The following is a 21644-nucleotide window of genomic DNA, read 5'->3' as shown; positions in this document are numbered from 1 at the left end:
GTAGAAAGAATCTTCTAGTGCATTAATTTTACTAAATACAGGAGGTTAAAAAATTGAACTTATAAGCTAAATCGACACCATTGTTTGCAGTCATCAGATGCCTATCAAGTAAATTTAAAACGGTCAAAAATTGTTTCACTTATCCCTTAGAGGCTTTCTAAATAGCATTTTACCATCTCTTCCTTAACGGACATCTCATGTAAATGGTGGAAAGCACCCATGAAATGTTAAAAACTGAGTTAGGCTCTTAAACTCAATGTTATAAATGATCTAATGAAAGTGACTGATGTCACTTCATCGCTCACTAAATCTTGTAACAATTAGCGAATTTACAGTCCATTGTCAATAATTCAGCTTCAGCACATTAACAATGTTGTCAGATCAAACTGACAAAATCTAATTATTGTCATCTCAAAAGGAAATTTGTTGCTCAGTATTGTTTCGTGTTTCACAATATTTAATTATATTACTAAAATAGGCTGTATACATTAAAGAATTTAAGAATAACTTGTTTTCTATGGTAGAGTTTCGTTCTCTGAGTATCAATCTCTGAGTTTAGTTAAGCTTGAGTTGGGTTCACATGCTTAACAAAACTGATGAACTCACTCAAGCCACAACATTAAAATTACACCAAAAAGACTACCTCGTCATCTAATGAATGCATCGAATGCACAACAGTTTATATTATAACCACATCCACATTAAATATTGTTCTACAATGTCTTGAACTTATACAGTTCTGTGTTTTTTCCTAGTTTGCTATGACACATCATAAACTAATAAGGAAAAGCAAACACGTATCAGACAGTGCAATTTGCCAAGACACTTCCACGAAAAAGGCGTTTCCCACCTTAGGTAATCATGTTGTCTGAGATAATACGTAAAAGAAAAGTATAAATAAGTCAGTTAAAGCCCAAGTAACTATCGACACAAATATATGCTTTGAAAATAGAGTGTGTATCGTGTTTTTCTTGTTGTAGACAGGCTTATTATTCTTACGAACAGTGAAAAAGTGTGAAATTACAAGTAAGGATGGAATGTCAGTATAACTTCAAAAGAAAGTACTACATTGACATTTAAGAAGATCTACAACAGAAGCCAGTTTTATAAACTATTATCATTGCTACAGTCGCATATGGAGAAGAAAAGTAATAAAAAATATAATGGAAGAGGTAGGGGGCTGCATACAAAACCGGAATGGTGTACGGGGCATCTGGATAGTATTAAAAATTCAGAAAGAAGAAACTTTAATATTAACATCGAAAATAATGATGTTCTTGTTGAAAGAGAGACTGAAATAGTGTACTAAATAAATAAAGAACCCTCTTCCCTTAAAAAAATATTGATGAGGGACTTGTAGTCTTTATCGCTAAAACAACTAAGGCAATTTTTTTAAGAGAAGAAAAACTCGAACTGTTGGACGAACTAATTTAACATATATAAAAAATTCCTCGCACACTGGGATTTGAATCCAGGAATCTTTTTTTTAGGGGAATGAGAAAGAGCCAAACCACTTAGCCAAATGAGGCGTTGCTGTTAGTTGTGAAATTGATGTGAGGATGAAAGCCAGTGCTGGCTGAGTCAATGGAGAGGATGATGACAGTCTGAAATGTCATTATGAGAATAAGGTCAGTGCATAAAATCACAAGAGAGTAATTAGAAGTATGAAAGGCAATTACGAAGGAGAAATTATAGTGGTTATCGAATGTGAAAAATAGCAAGGTCAAAATATCAGGAAATATCAAATGAAGGTGGAAGATAATTAAAAACCATAGAAGAAAGCTGATAATAGACGAGAACTTTTGAAAAGAGAAAGTAGAGAAGATCACGAGAATACTTTCTAACAGGTAACTAGAATTACGATTAAAATATGTGAATAGCTGAGAGTATTGCATTAGGTTAGAGGAAAAGGATTGATCTCAACTAGCATTCATCCAAGAATAACTTGAATTAAGTTACAAGGAAGCGAAAAATAAAAATATTTTTCAAAAATAATTGATATAATAAATAGAAATTGATTGGAACTGCCAGGTGGTAACCAATGTCATGAAAAGAGAGTACATTATACGTCAAAGTCGATTTTGTTTCTTTTCGCTTCTTTAACAAACTTCTTTAACTAACCTCGTATGCTAGACAATCCTCTAATCCAGTATTTCCAATTGTGCTATGAAAGTGTTTTTATAAATAAAGATTGTTTGGTTTAGCAAAGACAATATGAGTATCTTGCCATAAGTAGTAATCACAGAAAATTGCAATTATTGTCATTTTTCATTAAAAAAAAGAAAACAAGATTAAAACAAGCTATTAGAAAGAAAGAAATCAAAAGAAAAAAAATCCATTCAAACATTGATTCTAATGAAGTAAAAATGATACTTATGCTTGCTTCGAATACTAACAGCATTCGAAGCAAGCATAAGTATCATTTTGTTGTCTTGAATTATGTCCGAAGCAAATCAGCTATAAAACCAGTGCAATTAGAACTGTTAATTGCAAGTGTCGTTTTTAGCCTCTTCTGTGGGAGAATGTTCTTTTATTTCCACGTAGGAACAACCCAACTATTTTAAACCAAAGGACATCTTCGATACTAACTGAACTAAGAAGGATACGCTTTCAGATGCGGGTGGCGGGTTGTTCTACTCAGGAGCACTAACGTAACCTAAAGTGGATCTTCACATTCTGAATACTTAATAATAACATCGTAGATTAGATTAATGCATATTCGGAATTACAACTCATACTTCGAATTGTTTCAAACAGGAATTACATCACAATGATAGAAACTTATGCAACAGTTCATTGGACATTGTTGCATCCGAAAATAAATCAAACGTTCTGAATGTAACAATATTAATTTGAAATTAGCATTTTTATTTATTTATTATAATATTTATAGGTCTGAGAAGCATATTACTTTTGTAGTTGGTAATCTTTCTATTTTTTATGTTTATTTTTTATTTTATATACTTATGACCGATTGTTTTGTTTCCTTTTTACCCTAATATTTCCCAATTCTCAATGCCCTCAAGATGATTTCAATCACCTTTCAGGAGTTGCCTATAACTGACTATGCTTAACAAGGTATTTTATACACTTAAAGGTGAAAAAGTTGTTTGTTTAAACGAAATAATGAGAAAGAAAACTTCAAAGCAACTGCATTTCATCTGATAAGTCATTAGATTATCACCAACTCACCGCCAGTCGAAAACTCTTCATAAAGATTCTTCTCTCAGACAGGTTATTCATTCCAGGTTTTTCCAAACAAAAGGAATCGTCATAGACCGACTGAGCTACGGACTCTCCGAATTAAAAAAAAAATTAAAAAATTAATAGTTGCTCAATTATTGTTAGGAAAAGCAAGTGAAGAAAAAACCTGAATGGAAAGATTAAACGTATTCATACCAAATCGAAACATCGGGATTGTGTTTAGAGTTGATTTATTAACAGGAACTTGAAATAGCACACGTGACAGCGATTGCCGACAATCTTGCCACGAATTGTGAAATATTAAGTTGGAAGTATTTCGAAATAGCTGGTTTATAGACAGAGCAATAACCTGGAAATACCACACTTAACGGCTTGCATGAAGATCTAGTTCGTAGTTTCATCATACAAGAGAATTCGCAGCCCCTTTTCTTTTCAAAATTTGGATAAAGTCTTTGGAAAGGATAGGAAGAGGAATTTACTCACATATGGAACACCCTATGAAACGTTTTAATACTTTTATTTCGAAATAAATTGCAGTATATTTATTATTATTATTTATTAAAAAGCAATAAGTTAAATTTATTTAATGCACTTGGGTAAGACTTCTACTCGGTGACTCTCGCAAACCTCCAGCCCTCTCGTGTTTCTCCCCTCAGCTGACTTTCCACAATGAGTATCCTCTGAATGATTTGTGATATCCAATTGTTAATCACAGAATCAAAAGGCAAATGAATAACTGCACTGTGAAGTCTAACATTTTACTTATCGGAACAGATATGCTTGTAAGTACGAATATTACATTTCAGTTGGTAGCGTCCTCTAACAGGATGACAGGAGTTAGCGTAGCTAGGATGCGAATATTTGAATAAAATATTCGTATATTGGAATATCCAGCATAAGAATATTGAAACTGAAAAAAAAAATATATAATCACTTTAAAAATCTGTGTGAGATAACAAATTTTGTAAATCTTCTAAACAAGAATTGCAAATACACATTTTTTTTTTATCAATACAGCGTCAATGCATAACACACACACACACACACACACACATGATACACGCTTTTCCTCTTTTTTTAATACAGAGAAAAATAAGTAAAACCAATTCTCTGCATCACTTCGCTTATCACGATAACAATACCTTCAAACAAATATCTTGTCATAGTGCCATTTTCTGGGATTTCATGCTTGTTGAACTGAACATGCGTACTCATGCTAGATTCGGTTAAAAAATTGGCCATCTTTACTTGCTCAGTCAATAATTTCTCTCTCTACATACAACAATAAGGTAAACGAGAATATCACTATGGTTACAATGGAATAAGTAAACTCATCGTTAGATAATGTGATCAGCGATATTGTGTCCTTGACAGTGACATTCACTGTTGAAGGAAGGATGTCCAATTTATAGTAAATGATGATGATGATGATCAGCTTATTTTTCTACCCACTGTAGGGTGAAAGCCTCTCCCATTGCGGTAGGATTGGGTCTACTGCTCCAATGGTGACCCAGTCCATATTGGGAGAGTACATCTATACTTGGGTGAAGGAATGTATGAAGGTGGAAGACAATCACAAACATCCATGCCTACGCGGGATTCGAACCCGCAGCCTATTGGCTGGAAAGCGGATACGCTAACCACTCGGCCAACCAGGCCGGCTTATAGTAAATACTTACTATAAATTACTATAGTAAAATAGTAAATTGTATGACTGTTTAGTATAAATTGGATATCAATACATTATTACTACAATTTTATATTATTTAGAAATAATATAAATGAACTGCTCCATATGTTCAGAAGACCAGCATTATTTCGGAAATATTTTATTATTATACAGTGTGTTATTTTTAAACTTTTTTTTTTATGATTTCGTTGGTAGGCATCAAGGCAATGAATCGTAGTATACTGAGCACTGACTCTTTCTCTTTCTGGTCCGATGCATGCAAGAAATTCTAGTATCATCAGATAAAGCATTTTTATATTGCCTTTTTTTCATAAATTGAATTTTAAGAGCTTCACTCAGCTTCCTAGGAGTACTTCCGACTACCGACATTCCATAATATCCTCTTAATCTATATACCTCAGTAATCTGAAGTATGAAATCTGAAGAGTTTGAGGGGTGATCGAAACACAACCCTCTGTGAAGAAACAGATCTTAACGAATAATTAAACACGTAAGTAGTTACTTGACTCTATTTTATGACTTTCCAATCTCTGTTCACGGTGCATTGCGGTCGACAGAAACCATATTTCCCTCTTCATGGCTTAACGATTTTATACAAGATGTTTATTTATACATAATACGGCTTGAATTCCCTTTCAAAATGTGTAGTACAAATATGTTAGGAAGCGTGAAATTGTATTATATTTAATATTAGTAAAATTAGAAGCTAAGTAGAAATAACGTCTTTTTTGTGCACTGGATACAGAATGCATTTCATCAGAATGGTACTTCGTATTCTAGAGAGCGTATGACTTATGCTGTATATAAAGCTGTTCAATTACCACACACACACGCTCTCTCTCTCTCTCTCTCTCTCTCGCAAGAGAGAGAGAGAGAGAGAGAGAGAATAAACAATGTAGGCATGCTAATTCACGTTTTCCGAGAGCCCATAGCGGATGTTTTCAGATTAAAGATGGCAAATTACTAGGATCTAAAAAAACCTTCCAAAGAATAGAGAGAAAAAGAGAGTATCTGCGTGGACATGGTCTAAAAAGTATACGGCAACTGATAATTTTTATTTTTATTTTTTTAAATTGTAAACCAGTTCAGTTTTTTTTCTTTATGTTTTTATGCTTTCGTTCTAAGATGCTGCATTATGAACCGGTCAGGAGCTGTAATAAATAATAAAAAAAAGAAGAAGAAGAAACAGTAAGGCGGCAACCACAATGACAAGAATGACGTTTGTATTCTATGAATGGCATAATATACAAGAAAACTTATTGTCTGTGACATTTAGTAGCGCAGCAAAAACTGCACGTCACTTGTCACACTGGCAATTCTTCTTTCACCTGCAAGTGAATTATATACATAAAAACAACAATGATTTTGGTTTTCAAAGTATTCACTATTTCCCTACAAGGTAGTTTTTTTCATCATAATTCTTGGTAAGGAACATAAAAAAAGTGAAGAATCCTCTACTTTATCACGCCGACGAGTGCAATACAGAATGCTCATTCTTTTAGGAATTATTCATGGCATTCAACTTCTGCAGAGATGCCCTCAGGTTGTTTTGGAACCACCGTTACATCTAAAATATTACAGCACCGGCTCTTGCTTGATACAAATGAATCAAAAGCAGCATGTTGCAGAAAATCTGAACTGTGGTAACAGCATGACATCTTTTGCATGTAGAAACTATCACTGCTTACAGAATATGCCACGGCATATATTATAATAAGTGAACTTTAATTATACAAAATATAAATTCAAAGACACTTCAACAGTGGAAACACTTTTTTCATTTTCATAACAGAATATGTCAGTCTCCCATAACATTTTTAGAATTTCATTAGATAAATAACTGATCAGTATATAACCTGGTAGAATTCCTTAACGATTTCGATTTTTTTATTTATCATGAACAAAGTATTCAGGATTACATTTCGACGTCTAAAATTATTGCTTAGTGAGAAAAGCTAATCATTTTTTTTAATATACAACTTACACAACTAATCTCTTTTTAAAAGCTATTTTACTTTTAACTGAACGTGTAAATGAATTTACACAACATCCGTTGCATCCAAGGGATCATACTTCTTCTCGACATGTGTTTATTTATTCTGTTGCTATGGATACTTAGTTAATAAAATTATTATTTTACTATACTTAAACAAAACAACAGGAAATGTGTGTATACGTTTGGAATCACTGGGTTTAGAGGAATATTTTGTGTTACCACGCCCTCTACTGGGAAGGTGTAATTTAGAGTATTTGATTACAAGCGATGACCTAGTTTACTTTGTCGAAATCTACGATCTTGTGAACAGGCGCGCACGCACAACACAGCTGGAAAGCAAAAAAAAAAAAAAAAGAGAGATTAATATAATCAGATAGAGATGATTAGAATTATCTTCTCCATCTTCTCTTCAGACTACCAGTTAACAGGGGTCTGCGCTAGGAATGGACGTGGGAAATTTCCTCAAGTCTCTAATTTACAACGGCGCTAATTTACAAACTTTTAATTTAAAACTTGCGGATTCTTTTTAAGAGTCAAAGTTTAAGGGTCACTTACTGACAACTGGACAACTTAGATGGGTGAGGGTTTCATTTTACTTAGACAACTACAGTTCATTAAATGTTTTTGCGTATCACTGCTATAAATAGCTTAGCTACCCTAATTGCATAATTTTTGTTTCAAAATCTAGATTGCTACTCCGCTTACTTTCTCTGGGAATATTATAACCAAAATAAACGTTAAATCTTGGTCTCTTCAAGAAAGGCGATATTATCATTCCTTCTATTAAATTTATTTGCAATCATTTCAGTAGAAGATTATTCACTGGAACATTTGGGTTCTCATTTAAGTCCCCTAGTGGTCGTCATCCACATTAAATGCAACAAAAAAAAAATTAAACATTACTGTAACAGTAAACTGACGCTTATTTTATAAAACGTCGCATTTTAAACATTTTCAACATTTCTTTCTATAAAAAGAAGCCTCTGAGTCATCCGAAGCGATACATACAAGACGGAGAAAAAGTAAGAAAATAAATGCTGCCACACATTAGGAGAAAATAAATTATTTCCAGATGCTGCATAAATATACGACATAATACCATTTTGGACCCCATGACGTAAACAAATTCCTACAGAATGAATAGTTGAACGTAGACAGAGGAAAACTTCTGCCAAAAGAGAGAGAGAGAGAGAGAGAGAGAGAGAGAGAGAGAGAGAGAGAGAGAGAGATTTCATTCATCATTGTGATTAGACATAAAAACATATCGTTTTGTTTTAAAGACTTAAAGACATAATCTTGTTTATTAATACATATAAATGTGATTTGAACTCCAAATATATTAAAAACTATGTCAATACAATTCACTAATTTGCGATGTTATTGAAAAAAACTGAAAACAAATCCAGATGATTTCATTTCAATTTTGATTTTTTTTTTATTTATATTGCCGTGCAAAATTTCGGTTGAACTTTAGTTTCAACATGTTCGCCATGAGTTTTTCATCAACGTAATAAGATTTTTTTTTCAAGGAATATTTCCTTAAACACACACACACACACACGCGCGCGCGCGTGAAGGCCTTAAACCTATTTCATATTTAGTACCATAGAAGGTCTAAGAGTTCGATAATCCAGTTTTCCTGTTCTAGTTCGAAACATGGAACTTCTTACTGAAGCTATTTCAGGCCTCTAATAAGCAAGTAGTCATAAAAAGTAGTTCGTCACCTAAAATATTCACATCAGATTCACAAAAGGTCTCATCAACAGCAGAATAATACGTTGAGAATCAATAATAAGAATCAGAAACCGTCCACTTCGTATAAGAACAAAAAATAAAATTGATTTAGAAGTGTGGTTTCAACTTCTACAGTTTATTTAATTCTAATTATATTCTACTGATTAAAATAGTCACATCACCTAATATTGACGTTGTAACTTACCGTGTAGGAAGCGTCAGATCTGCATTTTTGGAGAGTCGATACGCCGTTTGCATCCGGTTTGAACCACGGACTCTTTTCACACCCGGAAAATCGAACTCTCTATCGTCCACTCGAAATTTCCTTATAAGATCGAAGCCTGAGGACATAAGAAGTTTGATTTGAAGAATAACATTAAAAGATCTAAATTATGTAACAAAATTTAAAGTTTGCTACATAAATATTTTTCTCAGTATGATATCTAATTAAGGTTTCGTCTGTTCTTTAAAGCAGTCGAATTCTACATTTATTCAAATGCAGTAAAAGCATCTGATGAATAATTATTAAGATTAATGAAAATGATATTATCATTTCTAATTCTGCTTATAAACATTGATATTGTTAACTAGAGCGTATACCATGTTAAGACGCAAATGAGTAAAAACACTTTACGAGATTGCAATTTGTGTTCACACAAATTGCAATCTCGGAGGAATACATCGATTTAATTCCTATGTATTGTGGTGTGTATACTCCCTCAAACAGAAAGATTTTTTTTGTATCAACCTGCCGACTAAAGGTTCAAAATTCACCGTATTGGTACTGTCAATGGATCTACAATTAGATAAGCTAGAAATCTATCTCAGGAATCCAATTTCTTTGGTCGCTTCAAGTCTACCATTAACAAGATGGCAGTGCCAATATCATTGCCGCTCTAGTTAGTCGAGGAAATAGCGTCCCCTCTATCTAATCAATGGGCTACGAGTTAGAATTCCAGTATGGCGTTGATAAAGACGCTCACAAATATCGATGACCTTTAGATGATCGGGGATTTTTATCTGTAGGCTTATTAGAATCTTGAAGCTGTTTGAAAAAGAGTTCCATTTGGTATTTAAAACAGAATTCCTGGGGTTATTTAAACATCATCTTACTCTCAGTAAATAATATTTGATTCTATCAAATACAGGAACTTTTACTAGGCCTTTTATTTTTCAACTGATATTAGAGACATTCTCTCTTTGAAAAGCCAGGAAGGATTTTCTGAGAAATTCGGGTTTTTAATCCCGCAACTCAGCAAACTGTCACAATAAAAAAGTCTTAGAACTGAAAGGGTGATTCCTGCTCTCGTTTAGAGAAAAACCTTAGCGAGTTTACTTTTTATATTTAGAAGTTTTTGTAGAACAGTCACTCAAATAACTGAATACATTTCCAACAAAAATCAACTTACATTTATCTCGAAAGACTTTTATAAATATCCATATCATGTTAGGTAAGATGGAATTTTTTACTCACTAGTACTCCGCTGAAGCTGGCCATTCAGAGAGAAACCTTCTACAAATTAGGGTGATGGAAAGAAAAACTTACAGTGCGTGCTATAGAGAACCATTTCAGTAAAGCAGTAGGCTGCTGTATTCTTAGTACGGCATAATAACCCACTATGATACGTCACTACCATTCACCGATGAAGCAAGTATTAATGCGTAATGCCTATCTGTCTTATAAAAACGTTACGTTTGATACACAAGGTTTAGTTTTCTTCCGGTTTAAAAACCAATTCATTTTAAGCTGGTATTATTCGTTATATGAATACATGCAGGTGAAACAATATCAAGTGTACATTTGTAATAGTTCATTTTGGTGTGACTAATAATTACTAAATTGTGCTTTACGGTTTGAATAAATGTTTAAAAATATAACCTTACCTGGGAGGTCATCTTCACCGATTCTAATATCCGGACATATCCTGTTTATATCGTTTCCATTTCCTTCTGCATGAAAGAAAAAAAAAAACGAGTTAATTATTTAAAATTAGAACTACAACCCATTGCATAGCGGTTAATATATTTCTCACTCATCCGAATTATACATTAAAGAAAAAAAAATGACTAACAATTTTTCTTAGACGGATTTTTTTTCAACCATTAAGGCATGTAGCATAATTGCATTTCTCGTTGCGACCCTGGGAACGAGTACTAGTTTAATGATAGAATGATATGCAGCGGGAGGTAGACCATCTTGTTAATTATATAATGGCTTTAACAATATTCCCCAACAACTCAGGCCCCCATATCTAAAGTAGTCTAATGACGGCAATTTTTCACTTCAGCAAAAAATAAAGAACTATTTGCGTCATGGCTGGATATGACAATAAAATTATATATATATATATATACACACACACACACACACACACAGCTGCAGCATAAGAATAACAAAAGTTCCCAAATCATTACCAGAAACGAGAAAGGTGGCCTCTTTGAGAGACCTTGTGCTGCCCTTGTATTAAACCTCCATAACCAACACACATCTTAACAATCAGCATCAATTTATGAACCTTCCATGGCTCCGGAATTTATGCTGATTCTTAATAAATAGAGATAGAACCTAGAAGGAATTGTTTGGCAAGATTAGTAAACTATAGTCAGGTTATTAAATATCCGTTATCATTTTAAATCAAATTAAAATTTCAAATTTTTGCTAGAAAGTTTATGAGAATAAAGCTTCGGCATGGGAGTTGAATTGTGCTACTTAAGGGACACAAATTCTGCTCCCGAGCCCGCATATTCGCATTTTATTAGGGCATTTGTTAGATTTCACAACTGTAGCTATTTTGAATTGTTGGTTCTCTTCAGAGACTTAAGAGGGCAAAGTTCTCTATTGAATACTAGAGCATTTCCATGCCAGAGAGTTATATTCTTCATAAGCGAACTCTCGTTAGGTGCGTAAGTATAATATCAATATTATATCCCTATAATATCAGTAAAACATTATCTACAGTTTCCTAATGTATTAATAATGTTACTGTATTATTTGTTCTTCATGAGAATCACATCTGTGTGGAGAGCAAATTTTTAACGTCAACAGTTACAAGTGATTAGAATATTCAAAAGAGTAGAAATGCAATTTAAAGACATACATGAGCTGTTTTCATGCTGTAATCTATTTATTTATCCTGTATATCTCCATTACATAACATGGGAGTGGCAACGTTTCTTGCATGACCAAATAGTTGAAATATCTGTGTGCCTACTTAACACACATTATTACTTGAAGTACTTCTCGTGCAGTTACACGAAGGTCCCACAAGTAAATCGTTCCCACCCATACCGAACAGGTTGTGATCTCACCTCATCCTTTCTACTATTTATTGCAGAGCGTTCCAGATAACTGACGTCAAGTAGTGGTCACCCCGATACACCCACTGTTTCTCGTAAATAAAATGCACTCTAGAACTCACGTGACTGTCGGCAAAACTGTCCTTGGCCCGTTACACATCCACAGTTAGAACAGAAGAAGCAAGTCTCTATAAGTCATCACTATTAAAGTCCTTATATGCCGGAAATGTTTTTCTTAACCAAGTAAGTGCATTGCATTCACTGGTCTGGCCTATACACCAACGTACTCTCACACTAACCCTCAAATACCGCTATTTCCGCTGCGAAATCTTAAGTAGCTGTTTATTGATTTTTTTCAAGAAACGTCAGGTCACCATTTAGTCAATGAATCTTCTTCTTTAATGTCCTTGGAAGATTGATTGGGAGTTCATAGTTGATTTTTATGTATGAAATAGCAGCTAAAAAGTAATTTAAAATTGGAATTGATAAAGGAATCCAAGGAACTATTAGAAATTTAGGAATATAGCTAAACTAGCCAACAACACCATTTTGTAGTTTAAATAATGTTAAAAACTAAAATGCAATTAGTGTTACGTAAAGCGGTGATTGTTATGAATGATATTTGTTAATTAAAAATGGATGGTAATGCTGTAGCCCAGTAGTCGCCAAAGTGGTTGATATCGACCCCCAGGGGTCGATATAACATTGTTAGGAGTCGATTCGGGCTCAGGGGTCGATAGAAAAATGTAAGACATCGTTGTACGGGTAATATTTAATTCGGTTAACTTGAATTATCTCCATCCTGAATGACAACGCAATTAAGAGTGAATCGTGGGAACAGCGACATGAATAGGACCTGTAAGATGGAGCAAAGTCATGAAAATAGTTACGGAGGCTAATCAAGTAGGCCAAAATGACGTATTTACCAACAAGCGTCTTTTCTGCTTATCCTGTTATAATTACGTAATAGTAAAATAGAGGGGTCGATAAAAAGTCAAGAAACTCTTGAAGGAGTCGACGGTCAAAGAAGTTTGGCGACCCCTGCTGTAGCCAATGAAGCTCTAACTGAGGCTCGGCTATTGCTAATATGAGTACGCTCTCTTAAGGTTTTTGCCTTAAGGAGCATTTGAGTCTCCAGGGAAAGTGTTCTCTGGCACGGCCCGGTGAGGGGTTTTGTCGGTGAATGTCTTTCTTCGGAATTCGAGTGGTTCTGCTCGGTGGTGGTAGGTGGAAGGCCATCACTGAGTGGAGCCACCGCTGAGATGGACAGTCTTTCGCCTACGACTGAGTGGCCTAGGGATCGTCCGAATTTTTAGAGACGCCTTTACCTTTAAATAATTTATTATTATATAGAGAATAAATTTGTTAATTAATTTAATTTATTATTATATAGAGAATAAAATTAAAAAGTAGTAAAAAATCAAGTGCGTAATATGTCATATAGGAAGATGCGAAACTTAAATTTTAAAATTTTTTAATCACATTTTTCACTTTCACTCAACACAATAAATAAACTGCTACACAATAAACATTGCATTGTGTAGCAGTCTTCATGGCTGCAACCCGCTATTTAAACCATAAGAAATTTTCATTGTGTCTTATTAATATACTTAGATGGCATGCCATACAATGACGAAATGAAAAAATAGATTGTGTGAGGAACGAATGTAGTTTCTATGCATACAATTATCAGTGATATGGTTATTTGGATAAACAGAACGTCAAGATGGCTGCAGGACAATACGCTGTATGCTACGGCCTCTACCACCTCAATTACATTTTAATTTTATTCTTTATGACTGCTGAAGACAAAAGGAAAAAAAAAACAGTTACAATTCTTTGGTAGTCACGTGTTTTGAAGGACGAGAAAGAAGAAGATTAGAAAGACAGAAAGAAAAAAAAATTCAGAGAGACAGAGAGAGAGAGAGAGAGATAAGAAGAAAGAGGAAAATTTAGTAAGAAATCCAGAGAGATAGAAATCCAGAGCCAAACAGGAAATAAATTATTTAAGTCATTAAGTGTCCGTGAGTCGAAAGAAAGAAAAGGGTAATAGGGCAAATTCGCAGATGAAGACAAATGTTAAAAGAAGGCAAAGGCTAAAGAGTTCATTCCATCTAAAGTAAAACAGCGCCGTAATCACGGCTGAAGAAAAGGGAACAATCTGTTGGATCATCAGCACTGTCACATACACACAATGACGTTGTCAGTAGGACGACGCTGTTTCCAAACCGGTAATTGAAGGAGTGTGTTTGATAATATTATAACAATACTAGAAAGCTTGCAGGGATTTTTTTTTTTAAATCTCCCTTTCGCAATGCATGCAGAGTTTTTCTTACTAAGCCATTGTGTAGCAGTCTTCATTGTTGTAACATCTTCGATGGGCTACAGGAGAGAATTTTCCACGCAGAGCGCGTGACAAAAATACTTGCAGGCAGATTACTATCAATAGAAGTGTTCAGGGACTGGGAATTTTCTCATCGTAACATACTTTAGGCAATGTTCTCTTCAATGATGCGTCATAGGGTTCCGGTACCTTTTGAAGACTACGTTTTGGTTGCTCACTATTTTTTTTAAATTTTATTTATTTAAAATCAGTTCAATACAAGAATGACATTGAGCTCGTAAGATATTGTGAGTATTTAAATATGAAAGTGACCGATGTAGCATTAAAGGAGATCCCAAGGAACTACATAAAACTGGAGTTACACCATGCCACTTTTTAGAGTGACTTCACAATGACCTTTAGCCGTTCTTATTTAAAGATAAACAGTCTTACTTTCAACAATTCAACTTTTATCATGCTTTATGAAAAGCACAAAGTATAATGCTACTGATTCCACCACTAAATTCACACGTGTAATAAGACGTATTATATTTTTGCAGGTTTATATTTCTAATTTAATTTAAAAATATTTCTTAAACTTCTATTTACTTTTAGTATTAACTAGGATTATATTATAAATTAATTACGATTATAATATAAATAAGGAAATATGATGCTATTACTAAGAACCAATTAATATATGAATCTCACGTACGATCTTGTCATGCGCTCCTTCATCGAATAACAGAGATGAGCCGAGTTCCGTGAGAAAATATGACTTTGATTTGGAAAAGCGGAGGACATTAAATTTTTCCCCTTTATTTACGCGTAAAATCTCCATAGGAAGATGATATTTGTTCTTCTTTAAATATGATGCAACAATGAAAGTCATATTTTAGATTTTTATGAAGCGAAGCTAAATATTGATCCGAGACGAATGTTTGATTAACAGTCCACGAAACTTCAAGCAAATATGGAATTTGAGAATAAATGATTTAATATGCTGCGCAGTGTCATCATTAAAAAAAGTTCATAAACACTACAAGGATTCTTCTGAGTTAAGAAGAAATTTGATTTGATGGGCAACTCTGCATTTGTCATTCAACTAAGTTTTAGCTTGTGCTATTATCCAGAAATAATATTTTGTAAAGTGTGATGTGTCCTTTCAGATTTTTATTCTATCAAAAAAAGAAGAAAAAAAGAGACAGACTTAAAAAACAGTGAAAGAGTACACAGCAATGCGTAGAATAATTTTCCTAAGTTAATTTAAAAATTTTTCCTCAACCGGTTTGTAAACACAAAGCAAAAAATCGCAGAATGTATTTGCTTACATAGGAGCTGTTATCCTGGAGAGAAAAAAAGATTATAAATCAGAAACTTTTTTTTGATAACATCTCGTACAAATTAATAATTAATTAACACACTTCAATATTTCGTCTGAAATAATTTAGCTGGAGTTATTTGGGAATGTCAGAAAACAATAAAAAATCCTACAAATACTCGTATGACGTTGTTGAAGACATTTTGTTATTTACAAGTGTCTCTAGACAACTTTGTGCATGCTTGCTGTTTGGACCATATATATATATATATATATATATATATATATATATAAATATAAAAAAAATATATATATATATATATATATATTTCCTTCATAGCATAAATTTTTCAGGCATGCTGAGTACATTCTATGTACTAGCGACTTTGAGTTGTATTTTATTGTTTGTATGCCCTGAAGAAGCCAAACAGCCCAGGCCCAGTTAGTGAAACTTGTTGGCATAATTTGGGTAGAGCAATAGTGAATGCACATGATGTCAAATTTTTTGCAGGATGATTTGGATAGATTGGCAGTCTGGACTAACGAGAATGGATGTCAGTTTAATGTAGCAAAGTGTAAGGTTATGCATTTTGGGGTGAAAAAATTAGCAGCAGTATATCACATTGGTGGAATTGTACTCCAGGAAGTTGACGAAGCCAGAGATTTGAGTGTGTTGGTGGATAGGGAGTTGAAGTTTAGGGGGGGGGGAGGACACATAGCACAAGTGGCTAAATCACACACACACACACACACACACACACACACACACACACACACACACACACACACACACACACACACACACAAAGAAAGGAAGGACTCTTCATATAAGAAGAAAGGAAAGTAAAAACGACTCCTAAAACACATGAATGATGGATAGTTATGAAAAATCTGGAATGGCTATACATTTTTGTCATAAGTAAATGTTGACACTCTGCATAGTATGCATTTTTTTTATAGAATTTAGTCCATTTGTAACAAAAAAATATTAGTGATTTATGTAAAAGTTTATGAATGAGATATAACTCATCAAAACCAACAATAGGAAAGTCACATAATGGCCGTTTCCGTCTGTCTCCTTGCTTTAATCTTTTTGTCTGTCTATAATTTATTACTCTGTTCTCCCAACGTCCTTCACTCTTTATGTTCATAATTAGGATTTATCACTGTTACATGTTATGCATATGAACAATACAAATAAACGTAATCTTTGCGCGCGCAGCATTTTTATTATTAGTTTGTTGCTTGTTTACAAACCGGTTGAGATAGTCTACTATATACTGTGATAATAGGTTAAAATGTATTTTTTATACACAGTAATGATTTCATTATTAATAACATGTCGAATAATGGAGGGAGTGGATAAAAGTACTTGGAAGCATAAAATCAATATCTGATGGATCGATTCATAGTGGCAGTACTTTGGCTAAATAGTATTTATTCAAATTAGATGCGTATGCAAATGGACACACACCATCGACTATTGAAATTCAAAGCAAATATTCATTCCCTTCTCAGTAACAAATACTCTTTTTATTTGGACAAAGCGATAAAATATACTTTTTTGAAATTGTTATCAGGTATTTTGATTTTAAGAGAAGTATTTGAATGATATTGATGGCGTCGAGAAATAATTATAGTAATTAATTGACGAAAGTTTCTTATGGGGAAAAAATCCAACAGAATTCAACAGAAATAAGACACTTTACATTTCAAATATAATTTAAACAGTATGAGTCCAAGAAAATTGCACTTCATGCAGTGAGACTGTATCTCATTACGCTAGTCCTTCACCAATGGAAAAGATACAGACAGTGAAAGGTGGCATCCAAACTACTACATCAAATAAAAATACTCATAATAGCCTTGTAGAACCGTACGGAAATACGTGTGAGAAGACATTAAGAAATTTAATACAGAGGCAAATGACACGAGCAAACAACAACACCAGAAACATAGCTGTATAACAAATGCACTTATATTGCGAAGACCGCTCATAATAAGGAAAAAGATTGAAATATTAATTAGAAAACGCGACATAATTGCCTATAATTAATGTTATATTATCAGCGACGTATAGTCTACTATATACTGTGATAATAGTATATTATCACAGTATATTTTATTTAATGAGATGTAAAATTAGTGCATCCACCATATAATTTTATGCATTTTTATATTGTTAAGTAATTATGATATCATGAACGACATAGATAGATTTTTAAAGAAGCGATACATCTATATAGTTCAAGTATTTTACTGGACAAATAGGCTAAACGGAATATATAATTAAGTCTATCATATTTTTGACATAAACATGACTGATTACTAAACAATGCAAAAAAAAAAACCAGCTAATGATGGACTCTATGCAGAAAACGTTCTCCCCCCCCCCCTAATTCCCTTGTCTTCTTATGCTGATTCATAAAATCTGTACTGATTAGCTTGGGTATTCTGTATACATAGTGCTTCCTCAGATGTCAAATATGACATTGCTTGTAGCAAAGATGCTATCTATTCGGACAACTTGGTAAACACAGTACACCGATTCCACAAGATGTACAAAATTCAGGTAATAATCACGTTAGTTTATAAAAGTTTGCCATTTTTATAGTGTCTGTTATTCTTTGGCAACTGATGCTTTTCAATTAAATGTTTTCGACTTCTAAAAAATTACTTTAATTTTGAGTAAGGTATAGTATATTTCTGCTTGAAATTCAAGCGGCCATATTGTATATCATATTCAAAGAGTCATGAAGAAAATTCAACAACTGCGAATTAAATAATCAATTTTTTAAAAATATTCTTTAAAATATTATTTATTCTTAGATTTAAGAAAAGTGTGAGTATTTATGGCCAATTCCATTGATAATTTATAGTAAAAATAGAGTATTCCAAAAACGCAAATGGGAAGAAAAATATTTTAATGGCTCATTGAGTTCATAACGTTGCACGATATGTTTAATAAAAGTAAAAGTGGTTGCCCATGAAAAACATTTTAACAGTTTTCGATCAAGTTTCGAATTTTAGTCCTTTTAGGTTTCACTGGTATAACAGCAGACCTAAAGAAATATTGTGGATGTTAAGTATTTTTTTGTCATGCATATTTAGTCAAATTTGATATTAGAAATTACAGAAATGTCTCTGGCTATTTGCAGGGGAAAAATTCAAACTGATTGAAATTAATATTAATTCTTCTTTGGATGGATTAAAAAAATAGTACTGAGGATCTCCATTAAAATTTGTTAATCGTTTCGATTTGGTTTTAGTCGGATTATTCGTACTGGGAAAGTAAAAGTATGTGTCTACAGTATATAAAGAAAAAAATGGTTAATTTATTAAAAATTAACCGTTTTAAAATTAATTAATAAAAGTTAATTTATTAAAAATGTATTAATTTATTAAAATTATATAACTTTTATGCACTCTTCAGTATCAGTAACTTTTAAATTTCTCACGAGAGCATTGGAATATTGACGACCAAAAATTCAACTGTGATCAGTATAATATCAACGTAAACAATTATAATTATAAGATAATTAATTCTAAATTCAGTATAGTCAAGAGATAATACGCACCCGTTGCCTTCTTCAAGTAGTCTTTGGTTCAAGACTGTTCAAAGAAGGATTCCTTTTTTATAATAATTATACTTTTTGGCAAAACGATCTGAAACGATGGTAATATTTTGTCTCTGCAACTGGACCATTTTGATATAAAAAACTAAGTAAAACGTAATGATGTCTTTAGTAAATATGCCAAAGAAAAGTCTTAGTTTCAATTATTTGTGATCGTAAGTGATGTTACCATCCAGGTATGCAGTTACGAAAGGCACATTTTTTATGATTGCCTACACTTGTGTTTCCTTATTTGTTGATAAAACAAATAAAAAGAAATAATTAAAAAAATAAAAATAATCCTAATTCTTGGCGTTAATACAATATTTTATATTATTCCCTTCTATAAGGACACATACCAGATGTAAACCAATAATAATAAGACGATGATGATAATAACAAAATCAAAAGAAAATAAGTATGCCAGCCAAGGATACCATTTCAAGCTGTTGGTGTGGCCAAGCGCCAGTTGATAAAATTCCAGTGAATGTTTGGTTCCAGTGAACGTATTTCGTTGGCACTGACACTTCAACTCGAGTATTTATTTATGTTTGTGCTTCACAATGTTCAAGGATTCTTTCAAAAGAAAGAATAGTTTGTTCTTCTGAATTAGATATTTTATGTTAATAAATCTGGTAGATACTGGACTTTCTTAATATTTCCATAACCGAATTTCCGTAGTTGTTGCATTGATTCACATTGAAGTTTCTAAGACAAAAAGTGTGTGGAATTGGAATGAAAATTATGCAAACAATCCGGATGTTTGCAAAGTCGTTATTGATTTTAAGAAAGTTTCTTTTTCAACGGTTTGAAAATGATAAAATTCCAGATAAAAACATATTTATTTTACGTATTTTTATTGCAAATGGAGAAATACAGATGAAAAGTAATTTGAAATTAAAGAACCCAAAGATAATTTGCATCAAGGGGTCATTTATGGCTGAAATATGTTTTACATAACAGCTGCAGAGCATCTGTGACTGCTATACAGAAAATCTGGACAGTTTAAAACAGATTAATAGACACGTGGCTGGAAATGAAATCAAGGCCACGGGAAACAAGTGGTGCTTGATGTTTCAAGGCGGTGTGCGGATATTCAAGTGTAATAACAGATGGGATAAGTAGCTACATTCTTTATTATTACTTTCAGACAGTTGCGGTTGCTGCCATCTCAAGATCAACGCACTTCCTGCTGTCAGGATATTATTATGGTGCACAGGGTGTTGAGAAACGAACTGATTGGTAGTAAAAGTTCCTTTGAACACTTATAATTCAACGATTAGCAGCCGTTACACAACAGAAACTGGTTTGTTTTTGTTTTTTTCCCCGAAATACTGACTAAAAATATGGGGAGAATCAGTCAAGCCTTTACTCATGTAATTGTATTGTTCGTTTGTTTGGTGTGATTAATCTGATAACTGTAATATCATTGCGCTTTGTATTTAATCGAGGTTTTTTTTTTTTATTTATGCATGCTCTAACGGGGCCACTCTAATCGTCAACATTCACTAAAAAAAAAATCCGTATAAAAATTTTTTTGACTGCAGAACGTCATAAAATTGCAAACATTCAGAAAAATATTACCGTGTAAATCTTAAATTGAGTTATCGCATAGCGGGAAGTCGAATTAAATAGATCGAAGTTGAAAAGAAAATCTAACTAATTATAGGTGAGTGTCTATCGACTGGCATATGGATAGCATTCAACATAATTTATACAAAGCTGGTGCCTAAAACAATCATTTGAACCACATAAAAATAATTAAATAACATAAACAATTTTGAGTTCAAAGCTTTGTCTCAGTTTAGCTGGTATTTTTTTAATTAAACACTTGTATGATTTTTTTATATATATTTTGATTTATTGTTCTAGTCTCATTGATCGCGATTTCGACTATTCTCTCCAATTGTCTTGTGCAAATTCGCAAAAATGATTTGACTTTCTTGTCCTCATGTGTGATTTCTTGACCATCTGAGTCTTGTTGCAGTTCCACTCCTAAATGTTTTAATTCATAGAATCTCTGTCCAGCTAATCATCAAAATATCAGCAGCGCGATGTGTAGTGATAGATGTGTCACATAAACATCAACAGAATTACAGCTGAACAACTGCATTTTTAATGAGATTTTTATCCATTCAAACTATAATACAACTTAAGCGTTCATCAGTTGCGTAGGCCATCGAACATTCGCTAAATTACCAAAATATAACCCGTAGTATGAGGAAAAAATAAACATAACATAATTCTAATGTTGATTGTAAAATTTGGCCAAATTTTATTGAAACCAAAAGTATATTAAAATTTATATACATAATAATCATAAATAAGTGAGCCATTCTGTATATTTTTAACAGGAATAAAAATACTGATTAACCTTAATGTGTTTTGCATTGAAAATAGATTAGACGAAATTGATGACAAAACGTAACATCCTTCATAAAGTAAAATATAAAATGACAAAGTGC

The 21644-nt window shown here is 33.0% G+C and overlaps 1 protein-coding gene across 2 annotated transcripts in view; it reads right to left on the bottom strand.

Annotated features, from left to right (window-relative positions):
- The window catches only part of LOC150107499 (uncharacterized), a 181935-nt gene that overhangs the window by 93750 nt on the left and 66541 nt on the right, over positions 1-21644 (bottom strand). For both annotated transcript variants that reach the window (XM_090391919.1, XM_090391918.1), the window contains exons 3-4: positions 10509-10574; positions 8830-8965 (exon numbers count right to left, since the gene is read on the bottom strand). In XM_090391919.1, the coding sequence (XP_090248045.1) occupies positions 8830-8965; positions 10509-10574 (202 nt within the window). The remainder of the gene's footprint in view (positions 1-8829; positions 8966-10508; positions 10575-21644) is intronic.

Source organism: Typopeltis vanoorti, chromosome 4, assembly GCF_054136105.1.
Source record: "Typopeltis vanoorti isolate ZY-2024b chromosome 4, IOZ_Tvanoo_1.0, whole genome shotgun sequence".
NCBI classification, from domain to species: domain Eukaryota; kingdom Metazoa; phylum Arthropoda; class Arachnida; order Uropygi; family Thelyphonidae; genus Typopeltis; species Typopeltis vanoorti.
This window is presented reverse-complemented; position numbering and strand designations above follow the sequence as displayed.